The sequence below is a fragment of the Pseudorasbora parva genome, chromosome 20 (genome assembly GCF_024679245.1).
Source record: "Pseudorasbora parva isolate DD20220531a chromosome 20, ASM2467924v1, whole genome shotgun sequence".
Taxonomy (NCBI): domain Eukaryota; kingdom Metazoa; phylum Chordata; class Actinopteri; order Cypriniformes; family Gobionidae; genus Pseudorasbora; species Pseudorasbora parva.
This window is the reverse complement of record NC_090191.1, coordinates 37,657,479-37,683,521: the sequence shown is the minus strand read 5'-3', so window position 1 is coordinate 37,683,521 and position 26,043 is coordinate 37,657,479. Positions and strand designations below refer to the sequence as shown.

The 26,043-nt window shown below is 36.7% G+C and overlaps 1 protein-coding gene across 1 annotated transcript in view; it reads left to right on the top strand.

The window, feature by feature from the left end:
- The window catches only part of ttll12 (tubulin tyrosine ligase-like family, member 12), a 35,062-nt gene that overhangs the window by 686 nt on the left and 8,333 nt on the right, over positions 1–26,043 (top strand). Inside the window, exons 3-9 of the mRNA XM_067428536.1 lie at positions 994–1,192; positions 3,108–3,267; positions 13,596–13,729; positions 14,155–14,231; positions 18,086–18,202; positions 19,275–19,469; positions 22,892–23,003. Of these exons, the coding sequence (XP_067284637.1) occupies positions 994–1,192; positions 3,108–3,267; positions 13,596–13,729; positions 14,155–14,231; positions 18,086–18,202; positions 19,275–19,469; positions 22,892–23,003 (994 nt within the window). The remainder of the gene's footprint in view (positions 1–993; positions 1,193–3,107; positions 3,268–13,595; positions 13,730–14,154; positions 14,232–18,085; positions 18,203–19,274; positions 19,470–22,891; positions 23,004–26,043) is intronic.

Genomic DNA, 26,043 nt, shown 5'->3' with positions numbered 1-26,043 from the left:
ACCATATACCCAACATAGTGGCAGGTGTCACCACCCACACAGGAAAGAGAAAGTTCATCAGAAGCAGGTGTCTTAGAGATGGAAACAGGCTCTTTATTCAGTCAAGATGAGTTTCTTGCCACGGGGCAAGAAGCAATTTTCTAGTCGTCTAAATCTATAAATATGCACACAAAAATAGAAGATTTAACTGGTTAGTAACAGGTGTATTGTGTCAGATGTCAAGTTTTTTTTAGGACATTTGTACCACAACGATTCATTTAACAATGTTCAATGGATGGAGGCAAAAGGTACAAACACTTTCAGAAATGACAGTAAAAAGTATATTTTTAATCACCATGTTGTGTGACTACAAAAAAAAACAAAAAACAGATCGAACGTTGATATGTCCCATGATGCTAAATGATTAACATGTTCATATATTTTTTTGTATAGTAATAATATTTGAGATATTACCATGGTATATAAAAACAGGATATTACCTTGGTACGTGTCTTAGATATTATGTGCCACTAGTACAAAAAATTGTCCAAAAAATATTGTATTATCATGGCACATAACCTTAAAAACATGGTATTACATGGTTGAGGTTTCGTGAGGTTTTTCTTGTGCCGACTTATTGCTTATTTGTGTCATGAAGGCTTTGAATTGGGGTGAATTTTTTTTTAACTTTGAATTTTGGGGTGTTATTGCATTTCACATTTATGCATTTGGTAATGTGACTTGCTTGTATGGTATTAAAGCTATATATATATTTAATACCATACAAGCAAGTCACATTACCAGATGCATAAATGTGAAATGCAATAACACCCCAAAAACAATTCAAAGTTATTTATTATTTAATTAATTTATTAACTTTTATTCTGATCATGCTTTCCGGGGAATCAAACCCACAACCTTGCCATTGCTAGCGCTCTGCTCTACTGTTTGAACCTTAGCAACAATGCTTGGTTTTGTTGATTTTGAAAAAGTTTTCTCTCTTTTGGGTTGCAGTGTATTTCTCGTAGATCACGCCTGGACGTATAGGGTGGAAAGCGCCCGGCAGCAGCTGCTGGAGATTCCCGGACTGCTGATCCGTATGGCCAGTCTGATGGGTCTGCCTTTCCACGGAGAGGCTCCTGATCCAGACATTGTGGATCTGGTGCTGGACAACATGTGGCAATACAACCAAACCTATCAGCTTTCCCAAGGGGTAAGAGAAGGAGACATTTGTATTAAAGGTTCTATATGTAAGAATATTTATGCATTAATTACCTTTTCATTGCCAATGTATGAACAGCTTGCAACGTAACCAAAAAAAAACAACACCTTACCCGACTTCCTAGGTAGGAATGTAAATGTAATTATATAAAGGACTTGGGACCAAAGAATGGTTTCGTTTTACTCAAAAAGGTTTCAGAGTAATACAAAGACAATAATAAAAAAAGGCAAAAATTACAGAACAGTGTGTACAACCCTGAAAAACAGAGACCAAAGCTTTTATACTTGTACATATTATGGGGCGAGGAATCAAGAAGCTAGGGATGTCATTTATAATATAGCAATTCTGGACATGGACTATAGTAATTATAATAATTTTCCTAAAAGCACACACATTTATTTTATCTTTCTTTGCAGCAGACAGTTGAGGGCTTAACCTCTGTTAAAACCACATCTCACTTCATAAAGATGACTTTTGACCTTCCCCTTTTTCAGGCACCCCATAGCCCTGGGTTTAACACCAGAGCAAACCGTTAGAAACAGGCTCAGCTCATTAACACTTCTAAACAAGAAAAATAGAAAAACACAATCACATATAGAATTTAAACTTTGTTGCGAGGCAAGATTTAATCATACTATATTTCAAGAAATTCAAACTTCTCTTGCAAATGGAATATTTCACAATTCAGACATTCAAATTGGCTTTCTAACATAAATCTTCTAACATTTATTAATAACTTTTATTCCATCTCTTCATTTGTTTGATTAATCTTATCATCTGCTTGCCCTGCCAGTCTCTCCCACTCTGGGAGGGTAGGTCCTTGCATGCTTTTTGGATTTGCCTGGCGTGGTCTTTCTGGAGTCGTTTAAGAAGATCATCCCTAAGCAATTACATTTTATCTGACCCATTTGTTACACTTAAATCATTTAGGAGAATTTATCAGAAGAATTCAAGTTCACTTTCGGGCCTTTTGGGGCCTGCACGACACTGGGAAAATCAAAAGGATGCGACAGTCCTTATATTCAGGATAATGCAGAGAGAGCTATTAAGGACTGGAATGTCCATGTGTCATGCAAAAAAAAGGGTTTCATTCAAACTTTAGTCTCATATAGCCAGATCTATATAGTCTGTTGTCTCCAATATAGGCCTGCTTTTTAATCAATCTATCATAAGTGTAATTTTAACTCATTTGTCGACATAATGCTGGTGAACAAGGGTTTCTGAATTCATGTCGTTTCAAACCCATAAGACCTTCATTTATCTTTGAAACACAAGATATTTCTGATGAAATCCGAGAGATTTCTGACCCTAGCATAGACTGCAAAGGAATTGAAACTTTCAAGGCTCAAAAAGGTAGGAAAGACATCGTTAAAATAGTCCATAGTGGTTCAGCCATAGTGTATAATGTTATGAAGCGACAGGAATACTTTTTGTGAGCAAAAACAATGACTTTATTCATTATCTCTTCACTATCATGCCAGTCTCCTACGTGATTCACGTAAGCACCACAACGCATGCATGTGATCATGGGATCATCCAATAGTGGGTCAGAGAGTAACAGGGAAGAAAAGAGAACGTTGAATAAAGTCATTATTTTTGTTTGTTTTTTGCACACAAAAAGTATTCTCGCTGCTTCATACCATTAAGGTTGAACTGTAGTCACATGGACTATTTTAATGATCTCTTCACTACCTTTCTGGACCTTGAAATTTGAAATTTCATTCAAAAATATCTTCATTTGTGTTTTGAAGATGAAAAAAGGTTTTACAGGTTTTGAACTACATGGGGATGAGTAATTAATGACAGAATTTTAATTTGGGGGTGAACTATCCCTTTAATCTATTAGTGTGCGTTCTGAGATATGATGTTGCTGCTGAATTATGATTTGATGTTGATGCTGTGGCAGTCTGCAGAAGAAAAGGTGCCCGTGTGGTACATCATGGATGAATTCGGATCTCGGGTTCAGCACTCTTCTCAACCGACCTGCTGTATGGCTCCTCTGTTCTACGCGCCGCAACAGATTGCTTACTCAGTGCTGTGGCCACTGCAAGACCTGGAGAATGGAGGTATGCAAACACTAAAACAAGGTCAAACTCAGAGCAAAGACACTAAATAAGAATCGTTTTGCATCTCAACTTTCTTTAATATAAATTTGATGGCAGGTGATACCAAACACAGACACTCCCTGAATACACTCCTTAGAATATATAAATGTCTTTTCCAAAATGTATGAGTTAAATTATTTGTCATATAACCTAGATCATTAGCTGGATGGTAAGGAATGTTCAAAAATTCCCAACGTCTCCATCATACATAAGGAGCAGGGAGGGAGAACATTTATATTCACTATACACACAGCCGGTACTTTTCCACTTAACTGAGAATTGAGAGCAAGTTTTTACTCTCACAGTGAGTAATGGTTTTGTGGTATTTCCTCTGCAACATAATATATCATCCAAAAATACAGTGTGAACGCCTCGCTCAACTGGTGCTTTTCCTTTAATGAATCGGTTAAACTTATTTCCAAATTATTCTGAGTCAAAAACACTGCATCAGAATCATTTTAATTAACACACTTACACAGTGAATCGGCCCAAATGATTTGCTCTCTCACTGAACCACTGATCTTAATGTCTGATTCAGAATGAGCCATGAACGTGTGCAATGTGCATTCGATTGCAGCAATGTTAAAGCGAATGTGTCCACACACACAACACAAAAAAACATATATGTGGAAAAAATAGTATCTTCAACCCCTCAGTTAAGGCTTGTCAGTAAACGGCCACTGTTATGATTGGCTAATGTCATGGCATAGGATCAACGCCCCATCGCTGTAGCATGTGTTGTGAAAACATTCATATAAAACCATCACTTGTACACAAAGCATTATGGTTTACTTACGGTTTGCGATGCCGCTGATGTCAGATCTACAGCAGCTGCTTACAACAACAGTTTCTTTGCAAATTCTCCATTACATTCCTCTTTTACAAAACAATCAAATGCGCCAAATAGAGCTGCATCATTGTGGAGAAATTGAGAATCAAAAAAAAGAAAAGAAAAACATGTTGGACAATTACACAAAATAACATGCAAACTAGAGGTTCTGATAAAATGTTCATTACTTTTGTCTATTTAAAAAAATAGACATTAATTTGAACAAAAAATAATAATCATTTCAATGTCTTAAAGACTTCCTTCATTATTGGATGAATCAGTGTTTGTGAATAAATCTTTTAAATTAATGCTTCAATGACACTTTTTGTCACAGCAGCTGCTCTCTCCGGATCTGCGGCAATGCAAACGCACAATTGAATGTTGCAGTGTGATGATCATACTTTTAACGGTTAGCCAAAGCCCCTAAAGTCTGTGGTTTAAACGGTTTCTCATGGCAAACGTCAGCAGAGCGTGAGCAGCACATGTTTTGTCTCTGCCCATATCAATGATTGAGAGCATTCACATTGGAACAGAAGCGAGACAAAATACACATTGTTGTTCACGCAGTGATTTATAATGGGTTATGTTTGATTTTGACGTGACATTTGCATTTGGGGTAAACAAGTGTCAGCCATCAAGCGACTAAACTCCAGTGGAGGGAGCTTATAGTACAATAATGTAAAACGCTTCACCAATGTCTTGCTCTAGAGGCAGTCGTATGTGTCAAATCCCACAATATCAACAAAAAAAACCTTGTAGGGTTTTAACACTCTGCAAAATCTGAGTGTGAATCTTCTTCAACTCTCTGAAAATGTAAGTTATTTTTATATTTATTTATTTTATTATATTTAGCTAAAACTGTGTGTTCAAATAATTTTAGTAACATATGTTATTACTCATTGTGTATTATATTGTATTTATAATCAATTAATTTATAAGAGATAAGTTCCTTTTATAGAACCAATTACTGTGTGTGCGTGCGTGCGTGCGTCTCAGAGAGAGAGCGAGAGAGCGAGAGAGCGAGAGAGCGAGAGAGCGAGAGAGAGAGAGAGAGAGAGAGAGAGAGAGAGAGAGAGAGAGAGAGAGTCTTGCTATAGAATGTGGAAGTCCCTCGTGGTCTGCAGATGTAGCCCCTGAAATCACGCCAAAGTTCAAAACAATCATTCTTTCATTTTGACCACTACCGAAAACAACCACAGGTCATAGGCCATCAGCGGTATTTCAAATATGCAACCTCAAAGGTTATATCGCTCCCTGGAGGATACACAAGGTCAAAGGTGCCGTGGGTGGGTTGTCGGTCGGGAAGTGGGCGTGGTAGGTCAAAGGTCACCATCAATCATTTTGACATGTGCCATAGTGTATGAACTACTAACCCGTGATAAATTTAACATCAAATAAAGAAAACGCCAGCAAACAAAAATTGTAAAGTAGTCATCAGTTTATTACAGCATCATGTCATATCTATATATAAATCACATTTTAATCATACAGAAATCATATATCCTTCTGTTCATCATCATATAATCAGATATACCTTTGTTTGTTTTAATTAGTTACTTTTCAGGTTCATGTATATTAATGGTATATCAATATTGTTGACTTGGGTTAACCTTTCGCTCTTTCTGCAGACGTGAACAAAAGTTTCCACTGACTAATGAAAAAAGTTGATTTTCTGAAAAGTGTTAAAGTACGAGAAAATTTTCCATGTCTGCAGTGACAATGTCTTACTTGTCTAAAAGAGCATCTTCTTATAGATATTAATCTGCATAAGTACAATGAGTCTTTGTGAATTGAGTTGTAGTAGCAACAGTTTACATCACGTGTTGACTAAAGGATATGAGAGGGTGTGCTTTTATCCAAAGAAGTTGAAACCACTATAGTCAGCTCTCTAAACCTCTCACACACAGTGGTCTTGTGCATAACACAAATGAACTTGCTCTTGCTTATCTGACTAACTAACAGATTAAGTGAATAAAAAGGATGAAAGATTTCCTGGTTATTCAGTGTCTGCTTTGATTCACAGTCTTCTTTTAAAAAAATATAGACCAGTGGCCAAAGAAGATAACCCAATGGTCATTAAAGAGGGGAGTTTTGAGCGAGATTCTCAGATGGTCCGCTGACGTCTCAGCTTTGTTGACTAAAACAAAGTCTAATCTTTTGACTCCTGGATGTCCTGACTCGAGAAGTTTCTACAGAGGCAAAGACTGATTTATTCTTCACCTCTAAAGAAACTTTTCGAGTCAGGAGTTCCAGGTGTCAAAAGATTAGACTCTATTGTTAAGCTGTTCATCTAACAATCTCCCACAAAACATATTTTTATGCAGTTTCTTACAATTTGTTTAATACTTAACTATTTAAGTGTTTTTATTAGCCCATCCTTCTTTTGCTCGTAAATGATTTATTATCTCTTCCTCTGGCTTCTTTTTAATAGTGGCGAGCTGCCGAATGGTCTTTTTTTATCATCGAAAGAACATATTAAAAACTCTTTAATATGGTTTTCAGAGTCATTGCGTCATCACTTTTGATATATGAATCTAAATACTTGCTTAGTTCTCACCAAAGCTTGCTCTATTTTGCTGTAGATCATTAAACCATTAGGTGCCTTTGTGCACAAACTCTGCCTGCAGAGTTATTGCCTGATAGGACACCGAGGCAACAAGTCAGCAACCCCAGCTTTCGGATACCATCTTTATCTAGAGTCTGCATGACCTGCCCTTGACTAGACTGATAGCAAGCTTTCAGATACATGTTTTCTTAAGGGAGAGCAGACTCTGTCTCCAGGTGTCTTCATGGTTTTGTAGCTTTGTGCTGGGTGCTCTGTGGTCGGGTAATTCATCTCACTCCAGCACTTCCTGATGAATTCTTCCTTGAATTGAATCTGTAGGATTTTAGCGGAAATAATTAGGCTGTTTTTGGGATCTTTCCATTCTCTACAATAAAAAATCTACATTAGAATGAACAAGATTTATTTTTGAAAAATGTTTGGTCGCTTACTGAAATAATGCAATATCCGTTGTACTGATATTGATATCTGATTTGATAAGGATGGTTTGTCATGCATTTGGATTTATCAGGAATTTTTGATGTTAAATGCTGTCGACCTCTAATTTAAACATCTGTCAACGGTTTATATATTCACTAATGGTCACACTTCTTTTTCATTTGCTCTTTCTAATCTTGTGATTCTTTGAGAATAAAAATATAATGTGACAAAATGATTGCAACCCAGACCTGTACCCATTCAGACCTTAATTATGTTTCAGGAAAACTATTTAAAAACTTGTCTGTTTATTAAAATAACGCTGAAATAAAATAAAATAAATATAATAGTTGAAATTTTTAATTTTGCCAACATTTCAAACTTACATTTAGTTTAATTTAAGTTTAATTTGAGGCACTAAAATTATAAATTGTAAATAAATAAATAATAAATCTAAACTGCAATAATAAAAAACAAATAAAATGGCCAATGTACTAAAAAGCTAAAATTAGCATTAAAAAAAGAAGCTAATTTAAATATTAATAAACAAATAAAAACTTAAATTTCAGGGGGACAGCAAAAATATTACCTTGCTTTTATTTCTGCTCTAAATGCGGCCATAAGTCATTATCAATAAAAAATAAAAACATGCTATTTTTTATTTATATGTATGCTCATTTTTATTAGTGTTTTCTGATGTACACTATAAGGTAAACCGGTCAGTTTAAAATGAATTAATAATTGTATTTATAGGCAATCATGTTTTATAAGAAAATAAAGAGTAACTTTTAAGAGATGAATGAAATGCAGAATGAAATTCTATCAATGTTTGCAATTTCTTAAACCTAACATGATCAAACCATCTATCCCCCTCCACCTGCATTAAGTCTTCTTTGTGGCATTGAAACTTTACATTAATTCATCAGTTCAGCTACAATCTGGAGGTATTACTTGTGTTTCTTTGGTGATTTAACATGTTTTAGTCATTAGTTTGAGGCCTGGTCACATCTGGAGTGATGTCTTGTGGGAAAAGTAATCTCCAGAGACTAGTCTTCTCTACTTGAACAAACACTCAGTGTTTTGATGTCAAAAAATAGACTTTATTTAACAGGAAAAACAAAGCTGAGTTGGTTCATGAAGCAACTGCAAAATCTGCACACACATTATATAAACTTTTCTTAGTTCTTAGACGGGGTCTCCCCACAACTCTTCCTGGCTTTGTCATTGTTGTTCTGTCTCCTCTCCTCCAGTTCAGCCTGCGACTCCAATCTCCAGTCAGGACCCCTTTCACTCCCCTCCTCTCCCCTCTAGATCTTTTCCAGATGTTCAGAATTTTGTGAGCTAAGACCACGGTCTCATTCTCCATCTCGTCCTGAGGCTTCAGCTATATTATAGAAAATCAGCAAACTAAACTTATCTTAACTTGGAAAACAAAATTCTCAATGGAAAGACGACAAATTGAACATTTAGACATATATTTACTATATTACTATATAAACATATATTTATACTATATTTCAGGATGTAAATGTTCTCCTTCCATCACTTTAATTAACATGTTGTCCTCTCAGTCACATAGTTCATAATAATTTTGCTCTTGCAGTGTATATATAATATATATATATATTAGTCATGATTTCTGTAATGAGAATATGATACGTTTTGCCCAGCATTTGGGAATTATCACATTTAATTAAAAATCCATTTGAATTAACATGTCGAACATCACATATTTTCTTTAAAATATTCAATAGTTATTGCATCGGGTCAGAATCCATTCTTCCGCTGGAACTTGGCCCGTTTACGTCCGTTACCGGAAGCTATAACTATACACAGGGAGCTATACCGGAAGCTATAAAATATGGATGTTTTCCTTACAAATACTCATTGCTTTGCTTCAGAAGGACTTTATTAACCCCCTGAAGACATATGCATTACATATGTTGGAAGGATGCACTTTTTTGGGCTTCTTAATTTTAAGGTACTATTATAAAGCTTGGAAGAGCAAGGATGTTTTTTAATATATGTCCAATTGTGTTCAGCTGAAAGAAGATGCATGCAGGTATGATGTTCATTCTATTCATCAGGAGCAGTTTCTGTACGTTTCATTGTTAGCATTGTGAATTTACCAGTATTTAGCTGTCGTCTTTATGGGGTATGTGAATTTTTTTCATATTCAGATTGATTCTTCTTTTTCTGCTGCTTCTCTTTTTCTTCTTGTATTCTGCAAATATCTCAATGCCTTTGGGCCTTTCTCTATGATTTTCACAAACTTCATCTGTTAGGTACAATAATTGGATATAAATGCTTATACTTATTTTCTATCTTAGCTTATTTGCAGCATTTTAATAAGATTTACGTTTATCTTTTGAACGCACTTTTGTAAGACTGCCCTTGAGCAACTTCTTTCCGTTATGTTATTTGCACATCGTGGACACACCTAGACAAAACAAGAACTAGACCTCCAAACTTAAGACACACACATACATTTGATTATATTTCTTAATATTCCATACAAGGTTTAATCTTTGAGTAGTCTGATTGGATGCTCAGCACATCCTGGGTGTGATTTGCCTGATTGTGTGTGTATAAATATGATCCATCTTCCTTAGTAAATGGGATAATGTTATGGTATTACACTGCCTCGAGTCTGCTTGATCGTTCTCCTGAGATATCTTGAGCTGCCACACATCACAGAGGTTGATGTGCCTGTTTCCAACTGATAATTGATGGCATTGAAGCTTTAGACAGTCTACCTGAAAATGAATCAATTTTTATTTGATATCTGACATAATAATTGCTCATCTACCTTCACTCTGTAACCTCAAAATGCTGTGTTATTTTGTATATTTTTAAATGACTGTAGTTGCTCATACCAACTGATTAGTTTTACTATGTATTAACAACTAAAACTAGTTTGGGACTGCGATGTTATTGTGACTTAAGGACCATAGGAAGATGTGGGTCCCATGGCAAAACCAGTTGAGAAGCACTGATTTATAGACTGGATTAATGAAAATTTCTGTCTTGTGTTCAAGGAAGAAGTCAAAAGGCCTCAAAGGGGAGTCTGTTTTAGCTCTATGTCTTGTCACAAAAAAATGTAGGTGGGGGAGTGAATGAATAACTCTTTTCTACCCTCAATACTCAAATACCCGCAACTGATGTGCCCTTGAGCAAGACACCTAACTCCCAATCGCTCCCAGGGCACCACAGTAAATGAATGCCCACTGCTCCGTATGTAAGAGCACTAACTTGGATGGGTTAAATGCAGACTCTGAGTATGGGTTACCATACCATACATACCAGCACTTTCATTTGTATCGGGTTAACTGCCTAAAGTTGACAACATTGGAGAGGCCTTTTCTAAATTATGCGATATTCAGTGTCTAGTCTAGTCAGCTCGCCAGTCTCATTTTATGGCCTTGGAGAGTGTTGATTCTGCTTCTGCTTTATCACAAATCTGTTTTTCGTCATCACTTCCTAAATTTGCTCTAAGGTCCTGCACACTACTGTTAAAACGTTTTATATTTTTTTGTTTATAAAAGAAGTACCTTTTATGCTCACCAAGATTACATTATTTTTAATAAAATTGAGAGAAAGAATACTGTAAAAATATGTTAAAACCAACATGACAATGTGAAATATTACAATTTAAAAACTATTTAAATAAGTTTTAAAATTGAATTTTTATTCCTGTGATACAAAGTTGAATTTTTTAGCATCATTCCTCCAGTCTTAAGTGTCACATGATCCTTCAGAAATATGGCGATTTGCTGATCAAGAAACAGTATTAGCAAAGTTAAATATTTGTGATGCTTAGTTTTTTTTGGATAGAAAGTTAAAAAGCACAGCATTTATTTGAAATGGAAATATTTTGCAACATTATAACTGTCGTTACTGCTATTTAATGGCATTGCTGCAGTAACCTTATTCATTTCTTTCAACAAAAAAAAGAATGCAATCTTACTGACCCCCAAATTTTGAAGAGCAATGCACATTACAGGCTTTAAGTTATACATGTATTTAAACTTGATCAATTCTGGTTGTTTTTGATACATTTAAGACTATTTGTGGGTTTGCCAGAATTAAGAGAAAAAGAAGTTTGACCTAAGGGTGAATAAATGACGTCATAATCATTTTTGTCAGACTGTTCCTTTAAATCAGGCAACTTTGTGTTGTTTCCTGCATCTTCAATGAGCATGTCAGTCTTTATTGGCTGGCAGGTACTGCACCTCATTCTGTTTATCTTTTGAATGACTAGATCAAACAGATTCCAATCTCTCTGACCTCAACGCTCCACCGGGAACAACAGGGATTATACCACGCTGGAATGACTCTGGTCACTTTAGGCTGCCCCTCATGGAGATAAGCTTGCTTCGCTTGTCTGTGCATCATGATAAAGGGCAGACCAAAGATGCTCCATTAAGCCTACCAGTCATAAACTCAAGTGGGAATGGGAGAATGTTAAGATCAAATGATAACAGGGCTTTTAACACTTTGAACGACTCTTTGCAGCCTTTCAGATTTTCACCCCCCACAGGAAACAAAGGAGTTTATCATTCACACCATCTTGTGGGTCGTTTACAGCTTGGATACTTGTGTACTTTTAAGTGTGTTCATTTGATCCTTATAAATCCTTAATCATGTAAAACCTGGCATAAAACTAAATTCTGTTATGGATCCTATGTTAGAATATGAAGCTCACACCCAAAGAATAAAAACAACTTTTAATTGTTTTATTACTGTGTCTGCAGTTTTATCTGCAGACGCAACAATAGATAAAACATAGGCAATATATTTTTTATTTCAAGGTTGAATTGCAGCACATCACTGGCACACAAAAATATAAACTACAACTTAAGATTCATTGTCACATTTTAACATATACACTTTGACACGGCAACAAAATACAGTTTCAGTCCTGTATTTGAGTCCTTAATATGTTAACTTTCACACACAATTTGGTTATTCATGGGAGTGATAACCACATTCTAAGCATTTTAAGACTCAAACCTGTTAGTAAATGGTTGTCAATCCCAAAAACCGCCAATTTGAATGTAGCCATATATTGCTCAAAGGTAATAACTGTGATGCATGACTGTCAACTAAGTGTTTTTTTCTCAATGGATGAAGTTCAAGAAAGAGAAGAATAAGTTTAAAGTAACACCCTAGGATGGGAAATTGAAGAAGTCTGAATTGCATGAAGTTACCTATGACAGGGAAGCACCCGTTGAAAGGCATAGTTTGTTTTAAGGATTATTGGGACTTTTTAAGGGTCGTGTGAATGTCTAGCAGGTCACGATGACATGGCAAGATGCAGGATAAACTTATTGATGAACTAGAGCCCTATCACACACCTGGTGCAATGCAACTCAAGTGTGTTTTTTGCGGACGCAGTTATCATTTTCATGTACAGCGCCATGTTGTTTAAATATCAAATACACTAGCGCCTCTTTGTTCGCCCATGGGCATTCTGGTCTGAAAACCAGGTTCAGGTGCATTGGCGGCGTTGCTATTTTGAGGCAACTGAAAACTGCGCCATTGACCAACAAAAACCTGACCTAAAGTTAAGAGAACAGTATTTATTAAAGTGCATGTTAGCAATATGTGCCTATAGGCATTTACATGAGCATGGGTACACTCTGCTTATTACACACACAGGGACGCACGCGCAGCTGCAAATAAACTTTTTTCAATATTAAAAATAAAAGTATTCCTCTCTGGAGAAGCATTCAGTCTTTCCACTCGCAAATTACGCCATGTTAATAGGGAATCCGCCAACTGGCTTTTAATGGAATAGGAGATGAGACTATTTTTTTGCACGTTTATGCCCAAAACACACCCATGTCTCGGGTGTTACTAGGCATAACCCTTTTGGCCCATGCGCCTGGCACACAGAGAGGTTTTTTTTGTCATCAAACTAGCGAAAGGGGATTCAACACACCCTAAGTGCACCTGCGCCATATGTGCTTCAGATCATGCACTCGGGATGTTAAAATTGAGCCCCATATGTGGTTTCGACACCTCTGAACAATTGATCACTATCACTTGGCAAGTGTTTCCTCTTAAGTCTGTGCAGAAATATAACATCGTAAAGGCACAGTTGTCTTTATAGCAGAATAAATAACAAAATAACATAAAAAATGAATAAGAACAAATCATTAAACTGTAGAACTCTTGATTCATTTGCATGATCAAATGAAATAATTACAAGAGAAGTGAATATTTATTCTCTGGAATCCAGGCTAAATAAATAAATAACTGAAAGCCTGACCCATGCCAGGAATGCAGTAAGTCAGATACAAAATACGAATATTTCCTTTGACATTAATAACAGAATACATGAAATGAATTAAGGGAACTATGATTCCCTATCCGTTAAATAATAAGAGTAGGGGATTGTGAATCCACCCCTTCATTATAAAGTGGTTTTATTCAAATTTCTGCTTTAGATTTGATGAGAGTTTTGACATTTATCAGATGAGGTGACGCGTGATTTTGCGTATGGAGAGGGAGATGCTTTGGTGAGGAGATGCCGTCTGTTGCCATGGCTACCTGATGACCTTGAGGCCGTGAGCGATGACATCCAGGAACCGTCTGACCTTTACTATGAAGTGAGTGAATTTAATCATCTTTATTCTTTTTTTTTTTTTTTTTTTTTTTTTATGCAGTAAACATTTATTGCTCAGTGTTATTGTTCATTATATATAATTAGTGCTGGGCAATGTTTAAAATGTTTAATCGCAATAAATCGCATGATGTTCTGTGATTAATCGTGATTAATCGCAGTATGCACAAAATTCAATAATGAATACAAAAGTGCTGCTAAATGAACAAAAGTGCAATAACATATGGTTTGCAAACACTTTAAACAAATAAGGTGCTTTTTTTTTTTTTTTTTCATCTTTATTATATTATTTGCTTTGGAAGTGTTTGTCGAATCTTATTTGGTTGTTGTCCATAATAGGTCAGACTTTTTAGGTGTTTAATGGACATCATTTTGATCCAGAAAAATCAAATACCATTTTCCGTTTTCTAGACGATTCTACAAGAGAACAAGGAGAAGCTTCCTGCAGATATCCAGCCCTATTGTGTACCAGATGGAAAAGTTCTGAAGTAAGTCTTAGTGTTGAATGTGAAATGTTGTTTCATTGTGGTGTTTGCAACTCTAAAGTCTTAGCCTGACGTGGTCATACTCAATTCTAGTCAGAATATGAGTCTAAAACTGCTCCATTGGGCTGTGATTATGAGGCGTGTTTCAACCGAACCAGGAAAGACCTCAATTGGATAGACCTACAACCAATCAGAGCAACGGAGCAACGCATTGTCAAATGTCAACATAGTTCAACTGGACTGTGTTGCCAAGTCCGCGTTTTCCCCCGGTTGTTTTCTATGTCAGCGGGTTGAAGCGACTATTATGTGATATATAGACCCATGAGTGCGAATTTTAGCAGGCAACCTTGCCAAAATAACACACATTTTACCCCCCAAACACCATTTTTCCCCCAGAGAACCCCCTGAGAAGCTATTGTTTAGGGCTAGTAGTTGGCAGGTTTTGTTGTAAAAACTTGGCAACCCTGTCTGCACCTGCGCTGAAATCAGGCTGGAATACACAATCTTTGCCGTTGTTGTAAAAAAATAGAATAATTTAATGATACACAGAGTACTTACCCAACATGATCATCATTTCAGAGAGAAATTGTGAAGGTGAATGCATATACAAACAAGCTCTCTGTTTAGGATTCGAAAAAACATAATCCAAGCCCCTTTGATGACGTGATGATTACGTTACTGTTGATCATCTGTCCGTCATCGTCTAAAGCCCGCCCTGATGATTTCATTGGTCCGAACAGTTTCTGTTCGGGGATAATTACTCCTCTATGGAGCAAGGCCAGACTGAACTGCCCGACCTAAACATTTTGTGGGCGGGGCTAAGTTCGGCTGACATCCAGTCTACTAAAGTCTTATTTCCATGTCTAAATTTTTTCTGCATCAAAAGTCAGACGGCCAGATTTAGACATGGAGGGGAAAAATTAGCGCTGAAAAGATGTGGATAGGGTTATTTTTGCGGCTGATCTTATTGCATATGCATTTGTTGGAGTTTCCTTTTCAGACACAAAATTTATTAGAGGAGAGTATTCAAATGAATCATGCATGGTGATTTAGTAAGGTTTGCGCTCGTCAATATACTGGAGTTTGCGCCATTATTTACCACCCAAAAAAAAAGCACGTCTTAAAGCGATCGCTAATTTGCGCTTCTCTTGGTAGATTGTGTTGGTCACTTTGGAAATGATCTGGCTTCGTCTGTGTTCTTTAATTTGATCTGCTGATGTTGTGGCAAATTCTAAATCCTAATTGTCTTCAATATGTCAAATAAAATCTCTCTGAGTCGACGTTCCAGGTCTCAGGGAGGTAAACTTTATTGTATTAACAAGAAAGCGAGATGCCAGCTGATCATCTGACCATCTCATCCCCGGCTCAAATTTTTAGACAGTTCTAACTTGTGATTTCATTTGCAGGTGCATTACTCCTCGCACTTTTACCACAATTCCTCCACTCATTCTCCTCTATTCTAGTCATCTTTGTAAGGATGGCCGACTGCCAATTGTTTTTCTTTTTCGTCCAATGAGCATCATTCTCTGTATCTTTCTTGATTGTCACCTCATAGTTTTTCCACAATTACATACAAGTGCCATTCTTTTCTAAGGGGCAGCTGGTCAGCACTATCACTGGTTTGATGTTAATTATGACCACCATGTTGGCATTTCAAAGAGTGGAAAACTCTGTAAGAATTTCTAAATGTGACAGTTTTCTTAGCACTTATCAACTGTATCCCACACAGTGAGTACAATCTTCCTTTGTTGGCTCTTCTTTTTTGATGCACAGCTTAAGCCTGCCGAAAATAAATGAATTACCTCCATACTGACCTCCAAACAGAAACTTCCACTCCCATCTTCGCTTTTATGACCATTTTGTCCCTAAAAGTGAGCTCAGTCTATGAACCTGGAGATAAAAACAAGAAACAAAGATTGAATTATTCAATTCTAAAAAATACTACATCTTTTCTTTATGTGTGTGTGTGTGTGTGTGTGTGTGTGTGTGTGTGTGTGTGTGTGTGTGTGTGTGTGTGTGTGTGTGTGTGTGTGTGTGTGTGTGTGTGTGTTTTGAGGATCTGAGACATGTCTCTGCATGCAATTATTTACAGCCCATTAATGAACCCATATAAATCTTAGGTTACAGAGGGAGCTGTTGTGTTCTCTGTTTAGATTGAAACATCTTTCCTCCTTTAAGGCCCGGGAGATTTACAAAAACTGCTAGGCTTTAAAGGGTTATGAAAGGGTCATGCATTTGTTGAGATGTTAACAGATATGTACAGGTTGTGCATAATTGAAAACAAAAAGGGCACTCGTGTTTATTAAGTTAAAGCAGACTATATATATTTTTTGGTTATTCTGAGATATTTCGTTCTTCTAGTTTAAAAAGCAAAGTTGAAAAGAATGTCACAAATGCCACATAAACCTTCACGAAAAGTGAGTTATATGCATTAATTCATATATGTGGTGATTGTGGCTGCCGTGGTTGGTGAGTACTCCTCTAAGACAGTTTCTAAGCTTCTCTCTGCATTTATTCATGCAAATTAACACTTGTAATCCAATAGCTGCGCTGTGTATTTATGCATGAGATTGAATTACAGCTGAGTATTCAAATGTCATTGATGCAAGGAGATCCAGTGAGACGAAGGAATGCAGATAGAAATAAATGTTATTTCTTAATAGCAGAATTATCTGAATTCTATGGACTCTTTAAAAATTAAATTTTATTCTAGCAATTCTGACTTTTTTTCAGACTTGTGTGATATAAAGTCACAATTGCAATTTATTATCTTGTAGTTCTGACTTATAACATGCAATTGCTAGATATAAAGTCAATTGTGAGATATAAACTTAAAATGGCTCGTTTTCACCGAGCAGTACTTTTCCATTTTGATTGTCAGAAGTTGTGAATGGTACCAAAAACCTGTACCGTAACACTTGTTTTGGGACCCTTTCGTTGGGGTGCCTAGCACAGTAGTCCGGTACTAAAGGATGGACTAGACTCACTGAAGAACGTTGATTGGTTGACAAAATCATCACTTGCATGTTTTTTCAGCTGTTTGTCCTTGCAGCCTTAATCCTTTGCTCAAACAAAGCTTGTCTTCTTGTGGCAAACAGTCACATGCCGAGAAGATCTGCTGTATGTCCTCCATTGTTGTCTACTCTGTCACTTTCTCCTTCCCACGAGAATTATGTTAATTGCTACACCATGCCTATCAAGAAAGTTGGTGGTGGAAATGCAAGGCGGAAGTGGGTTTAGTGTCCAGAATTGTACTGTACTGAACTCTACTGTTCAGTGGAGACGAGCCATAACTAAACATGAAACATGGCACACTTCTTAAACATTAGTTTGATCAGATAAGCAAGGGCAAGTTCCTTTTTACGATATGTAAGGCCAGTGTGACCCCTTGGGGCCACAGCTGTAAAATGGCAGAAGCTTTTGGGGCAAAAGGACAGGCAAACATCTTTTTATTATTGCTAGACAACACGATAAAAAATGGTGGTATTATAACTCGATTCAAAGAAACAGAGAGATGTTCTTTTGGACATTGTAGATGTGGCCACAGTAGATGTGGAACTAAAATATATTATGCACTTTAACACTTAACATTTAACACAGTTATTGAAAACTTGTTTACATCTTCAGAACATCTTCAAAAGAAACGGTTAACTAAAGTCAAAAATATAGATACACAATTGAAATAAATGTAAAACACTAATAAAGTTATGTCTGTTTGATGATAAATAAACACAAGAAAAATATATTTAAAAAAAATAATATGATAAAACAGAAATACTTGATTCATTTATGTACTTGATTAATTTATGAAATATTCTACAGTATTTATTTGGTCTTTTCCTGTATGCACAAATCAGGGTCTACACTGAGATGAAGCAGGTTTTAGACCATCTGAAACATCCACGTTTCCAATTCACTGAAAACCAGGAGGAGGCGGATATAATCTGGGCTTTCTCCCATATCCGAGATTATCGGTGAGCACGTTTACACACACACACACACACACACACACACACACACACACACACACACACACACACGCTCACTTCAATCCTATCCCTAAACCTAACCCTCATGCAAACTTTTTTAAATTTTGCATTTTAATTAAAGGGTTAGTTTACCAATTTTTTTTTATTTCTGTCATTAATTACTCGCCTTGAAGTTGTTTCAAAGCCGTAAGACCTTTGAGAATACAAAAAGTAGTCTTGTCGCTTTGTAACATTTAAGGTTGAACCACTGTAGTCACATTGACTATTTTAACAATGATTTTACTGCCTTTTTGGGCCTTGAAAGTGGTCGTTATATTGATGTCTATTAGTGTTGTCAAAAGTACCGACTGCGATACCAAATCGGTACTGAAATGTTAAAAATTTGAGCGCTGTTGAGCTTTAATCGTAAACACCTCTGACTGGCCATTGTGCTCACGTGCTCATCGAATGTGCCTGTGATTGGCTACAATGATCAATGCACAGCAGTGAAAGAACATAGAAGTGTTTGAAAGGATTTTGAAAGTGGGATCAGGAGCGTTTGATAACACAAGCAGGCCTCAACCAGCAGACCGGTCGGCTGATAGACTCCTGCATTTAAACACACTGTGTGTATCTGTGCAAGCGCTCTGTGAAAAGCGTCATTTATGTATTTTTACAACATGTTTGTGAAGCACTGATCTTAGTAGCCAATCACAGACATACTTGATGAGCGTGTGAGCACAATGGCCAGTCAGAGGTGTTTACGATTCTGCTCAACAGCGCTCAAAGCGTCACATTTTTAACATTTCAGTACCGATTTGGTATCGCGGTCGGTACTTTTGACAACACTACTGTCTTATGTGGGGTCAGAAAGCTCTCATATTTCATGAAACGTTTCTTAATTTGTTTTCCGAAGATGAACAAAAGTGTTATAGGTTTGGAACAGGGGTTAGTAATTAGTGACAGAATTTTCATTTTTGGTAAATGAACCCTTTAAGACATTGTTCATTTAAGCCATTTTACTTGGTTTACTTGGTGGTGGGTCTGTCGTTACTTTTTTTGTTCCTCTGACTCATAGGAAACTGAGTGAGGAACGGCCTCACGTCTTGCTCAACCAGTTCCCCTGTGAGACGGTGCTGACCACTAAAGACTGCCTGGCGTCTGTGGCACGTAGAGCCAGGGGAGGTCAGGGGGCACCGTGGCTCCCCAAGACCTTTAATCTACAGACTGAGCTGCCTCAGTTTATCAGACATTACCAGCAAAGACGAGAGAGGTGAGCGTCTGCTTGTAGGGTTTCCACAGGCTCTTAAAGTCTAAAATTTCAAAATCAAAATTTTTAGGCCTTAAAAATTCTTGTATGTATTGAGTTCTTAAATAATTTTAAACAGGTCTTAATTAGCTTTGGTTAAGGGTTAGTTGTATGTAGTTATGCATAATTTATAGTTACTTCCACAGTAATTGCATGTAACGTAACACTGTAAAATAAATTGTTACCAAATTCTAGACTACCTAATCTTGTAAAAGATCTATTTAAAGTTGATCTTCTTGTTCCACTTCCTTTTGTGGCTGTTCTTAGGTGCACTTTTGATCTTCTTAAAACATGCACAGTACTTTTCAAAGCATAGGATTTTAACATAAGCATAAACCTTAACGTAAAATCAGCATGAAACTGCAGAGCTCCAGAGGTCATAATAATGACTTTATTGAACGTTGACTTTATTGAACAAAGCAACTGTTGTGGAAATTCTCAATACGAATATTTGACTTCATCACAGACAATTTAAAACAACTCCCAGTTGTTAATATTATACGACACTATTCATTCGTCACCACAACCAAATGAGTATCCCGAACAGATGAAATGTGTACATTTAACAATACAGTTTGAGTGGAAATCAATATCACCCAAGTTTCCTTCACTTTTCTGTGAGCGATTCTAGTGATATAATGATCTATCATCTAATGACTTCTGTTTGTGTTAAGCACCTTTTTGGGTAAGTCTACATGGTCTTTGACCTGAACATCCTTAGTCTGTGTTTTTCTGTAGTTTCATGGTAAACAACCCTTTTACCACTCCTGATGCCATTATATCAAATATTTCCATCACACAACAAAGTCAAGATGTCAGACACAGCATCTGAATTTTTCTCTGCCTAGGTCGCTATTATTATACATTTTCTTATCTGCTATTAGAAAATGACCTTGCAACTTATTTTTTGTAAGATTCACCCCATCTGTTTCCCACAATAATTCATGCTCCTCTTATCTTTCTCTTAGTGGAATCCTGCCCATTGATATCTTTTTTTAATTTAAATAATCTTTATTGTAACCTTTTCCAAGGACAGTCAACCCTTTCCCAGAGGCAAGATTCCCAAATTATTGTTATTTTCCAAGGAGAATTAACCCTCTCCCAGAGATAAGATACTTAAATATTTTTTTTTTAACCTTTTCAAAGAACAAGCAACCTTTTCCCAAGGCAAGATGTCCCCAAGAGACATATATATTTCACAGCTCTTAATAATGGTTTAATATCTTCTTTGGTCTTTCACAGCCATCTGTAGTTTGATGGAAATCCCCTGACTTTACTTTCACTGCTCAGTGGGCCACATGACTTTCTCAGATGCATCTGACCGATGTAATACTTGTTTCTCACAGTTTCATAATGCTACTACTACAGTTGGTTATTACATATTGAATAAAAACACTCAGACAGCTAATGTTGTTATAAAAGATTATGAGGGAACATAAATAAATAAATAACGCTTTGCATGCATAAATCATTTATAATAAACACCGGTATATTCCGTTAAAAAAAAACTACCCAAAAATCTCAAAGAAACTATTTTCTATTTAGAATTTCAAAGTATACTAATTATATTTCAATAAAGTAGATTATATACAATTATAACTACAGTAAATGTAACATTTAAGAATATTATATTCAGGGTGGGAAATTAACTTTTTTGCCTACCAGCCACAGTGGCTGGTGGATGCCCAATTTTACCAGCCACTTATATTTTTTACTAGCCACTTTTGCCAGAATTCGAATTTATAAATAAAGCGCATTAGCATAGTATGGGGTGAATTCGGGTAGATTTGGAAACTTTTTCCCAGTCATTTCAATGGCAGAATCAGAATCACTACACACAAATGTAGCCTTTATCTCAAACTGCCTGTCAAAGTGCAAAATGTCTACAAATTTAACGTCAGTGCAAGAACAAAATGTATGCAACTTAAACGAAATGCTCAGGAGTTAGGATTAGTCTAAAGCTGGTTAAACTCACAGCACATGCAGTGATGGAGCGCAGCATTTTGAAAGAACCGCCGATCATAGACTTAAAAATAAATGCAAATGATAAACTTTAGTGAGGATATGCGACACTTCCTCGATTGTGCAAGTGCCAAATCATGTGTCAACTGTGCAGCTCGATTAGTTGCAGATGCGATGCGCTGATGCCCTCACTCTCACAGCAGGAGCGCGTCATCAGCATGAGATCGGTTTATGAGATCAGCCTTTTTAGCTGATCAAAAATCCCAACGCGATTATCGACCGATTGAGATAGGTTGACGATCAATCGGAGCACCCCAATAGTAACCAATAAACATGTTTTACAACCCACCCGCCACTGTGGCTGGTATATACGGCAAAGTCACCCGCCACTTTGAAAAAATACCCGCCATTGGCTGGTGGCGGGTGCTAATTTCCCACCCTGTTATATTACATTAAAAAGGACCGATTTACATCTTCATATTTCATTTTTCTGTCACTGTTTGAGCATGAACAAGGCCTACAAAGCTGCAAAGCACAAAAACTGCCTTTGTTGTAGTCTTAATTTTTCTTCTGGGAATTTATGCATCACAACATCCCTCATTTAAATGATTCCTTCCCATGGAAAAAGCAAAATAAAGGCTTGAGGCATGGTTGAATTGCGTTAATGTTGTGTTGAAACCTGTGGTTATGATAGGGAACGTGACATTTCCGAAACACGCTGGAAACGGTTGACCAGTCACAACACATTGTGCTTTTCGGAAGGAGGGGCTTTATAGAGACAAGAACTAAACCGACTGGAGAGTTACTGCAACAATGCAGACCCTAAAAACTAAATCAAGACCTTGTAAAATGTACAGAATGTTTTAGTAATGAGTGACAGAAGCTTTATCTGTAGCATGAAGGTGGATCTTATCAGTATTCCTCAGCAATCTTCTCACAATTTCTGTACACTGTTTTTAAAGATAACATTTCACTCTCCATCAAGGAATTACCCTCAAAGGATACGAAGCAAATAAACATCGTAAATTTTTATTAGGGCCAGATTTACAAACAGCCAGCACCAGCGCAAACCCTCTTTTGGCATAAAAAAAAACAGGACACAGTCAGGATTCAGACACGCAGTGAAAAAATGAGTGCTAGAAAGGCATGGATGGAGTTATTTTTGCGGCTGATCTTATTGCATATGATGCACAATTATCTAAGAAACCAAATAAAGCATGTCTTAAACCAGATGCTAACTGGTAGATTGGTTTGGTCATTATGGAAATGATCCGGCTGCGTCTGTGTTCTTTAATTTGCACGTCATCAGTAGATCACATGCAGAACTTTCCACTCCCATCTCCGCTTTTTTGGAATTGCACTCTCACACTAAATATTGTCTATTATTATTTGTAGTGTATAATGTTTGTCAATGATAATTTCAGAGGAATGGAAAACCACTGGATCTGCAAACCTTGGAACCTGGCCCGCGGTCTGGACACACACATTACGAACAACCTCAACTACATAATCAGACAGCGGGAGAGCACACCAAAGGTATACATAAACACAAGACTGCTAGTTATCACACTTTCTCTACTGAGTCTACACTTGTCACAATGAACATTTTAGCCGAGTTTCCACCGCAGGAACTAGGGACTTTGGGGACGTACTCTGTGTTTTTTGACACCAGGGAACAGGGTCTAAATATTAAATATTTCCCCTTTTTTTAAGTACTTTTTCAAAGTTTAGAAACTTTCGGAGTGGGACTTGCTAATTGGTTGAGTTTACACAGCAATAAGACTTGTTTGCTGTTCGAAGCAACAATGGAGTTTAAAAAATACAACCAATGGTTATATGCTGAGTACGAAATCCAGCTGGTACTGGAAATTTTACGCACAGTCCTATGTCACCGGACTAATTTGCATAATCTTCACGGTTACTTTAGACTACGATGGGAATGCAGACAGCAACAGGTTTGGGGAAAAAATTCCTGGGACAATTTGTTCTGGGTAATTTCAGTGGAAACCCGGCTTGGGTCAACATTTGCTCCACCTCATGTTGTTACAAGGTTGGGGGATGTTTTAGCATGACTAACAACCTACACCTTTAAACTGTTATTGAGTCTGCTGAAGACGTTTGGAAAGTTATATGATTTTTAATCAGCTAAACAATTGTTAAACAACAGATCAATCTATTGAGAGCACTCTCTCAAAAGTTACATTTGCCATGGTCCATTGAAAGAGCAGCACAAAAATATTGCCTGTTGTACTTCGAGAAAAGAAGGCTGGTAGTCAGTCATGGGGTGGCTGGAGTCCCGCGAAGAGCCTCACAAACATTACAGAACATTAGTAGTCTCTTCAGGCAGACCAAGAGAGAAAACAGTCTTTGTTCTTCAGGGTTAAATGTCTTTTGGACCTAGCTAGAATGCATTGCCTCAAATAACCCTAATGCACTGAAACAAAACATGGAGATAAAACTCCTACACACAGACCCAAAGAAAACCCAAAAATTAAAAGGCTCTCGCCATGCTATTCCTTTTATAATAGCATAATACTCGGAAACTCCTCTCTGACCCACCAGGTGTTCTTTCCTTGCCGCATACACTGTTTTTGCCTTCTCGCATTAATTTTTTTCCCTCTAATCTTTGACGAAATTGTTTTTGCTTGCGGTTTTCTCACTTCATATTTACCTTCTTGTGCCCTTTCAGCAACCTTTGTAGAAACATTTATAAACTATTTCTCACTTTTTGCTCATTTGTTTTTTTATATATATTGTAAACAAACGTCATCTAGACAGTGACTTTCAAACCAAGCAAATGATGAAGGATTTCTTTAAGCCAATAGCACTTATAGTATGTTCAAAAAATGTCTCGTATAATTTAAAGCTTATTCAAAACAAAGGCGTAGCTTGATGACGCCGTGACGACGCATGGAATCATGGGAGTTGTCGTGTTCACATACACAGTCGTGATATTTATGGTGGTAGAATCCGCAGCAAAAAATAATGAATAGTTGTGGTCCATCACAAATGAGCAGAACAAACAACGGGGGCTTGCTAGTGTGGAAGAGTTTTTTATTTAAGAATGAATAAGTTTAAGGCTAAATAAGCTGCATGAAAAGACACTATTATATATTCTGTAGCAGTGTGTTGAGGTTGCGTTTGCCATATATATAATATGTGTGGATGTTGATGGCATGCTCAAAAAAGGACATACAGAAGCTGTATGTTCGACAGAAAAAGAACTTGGAATGTTGTGACAGGTGAGCCAGGAGAACAGCTATAGAAAGAACTGAAGGTTAACTGCCATTTTGGGAAGATTACTGGTATATATATGTCAGACAGACCAAGGGACAGGAGTGTCTCTTTTGCAAAAACCACTCCGGCTTTGTTGCTTGGTTGATATGAATAAAGCCGTTTCTGAAATCAATAATCCTTTGAGAAATCATTTTTCCAAGACGAAAATTTCCGACAATAGACGCTATCAGAGAAGGTCAGCTTTGACGCTACAACTTCTACTTCCTTATGTTTTCAGGAAGCGCAATATGTTTCCTAGTATCTATCAACAGCTGAGGGTAGGAAGGATGTGACGCAATGACAACATTTGAGATATTGTTAACACACAAGTCAACAAAATATATAACACTGTTCTAGTGTTTTAGGATATTTTAGTGAAAAAAGTGTGCATATTGTACCTTTTAAATGATGTGGAAATTCTCAATAGAACAAAACCTACTTAATACAAAACAAATCTAACTTTCTCCACTATGGACAATTCAGACAACCTCCAGTTGTCAATGTAATATAATACGATACTATCATTTAAACTGCAAATCTAAGAACAAACTTACCAGAATTGTGAGAATCTAGCAAATAAAAATCTGTGAATTATTTAACTCCAAATGCCATTAAGATTCTCAACTCCTCAAGTGATTGACAAAACACATGAAAGTGTCATGAACTGTTATATTTACTTTTATATTTATGTAACAGGAATATGTCTGTGTTTTGTTTATGTGGTGGTGAACCACAGACAATTTTCCACCTTGCTGAGCAATAAAGATATACAATGCAACACAGTATCTTGGGGTAATTACTATATCTTATATTTCTAGACAGTTGAAGGCTTAAAACCTTTGTTAAAGCCACATCATCACAGTCTTTTTGACTCCTTTTTTAGGCACCCCATAGCCCTGGGTTTAACACCAGAGCAAACCGTTAGAAACGGGCTCAGCTCATTAACACCTCTAAACAAGAAAAATAGAAAAACACAATCACATATAGAATTTAAACTTTGTTGCGAGGCAAGATTTAATCATACTATATTTCAAGAAATTCAAACTTCTCTTGCAAATGGAATATTTCACAATTCAGACATTCAAATTGGCTTTCTAACATAAATCTTCTAACATTGTTTAATAACTTTTATTCCATCTCACCATTTGTCCCAGTCTGGACAAATTAGGTCCTTGCATGGTTTCTCCCTTCTTTTCTCCTTCTTAGCTTTTTGAATTTGCCTGGCGTTGTCTTTCTGGAGTCCTTCAACTAGAAGATCGTCCTTAAACGATTCAGTTTTATCTGACACATTTGTTTCACT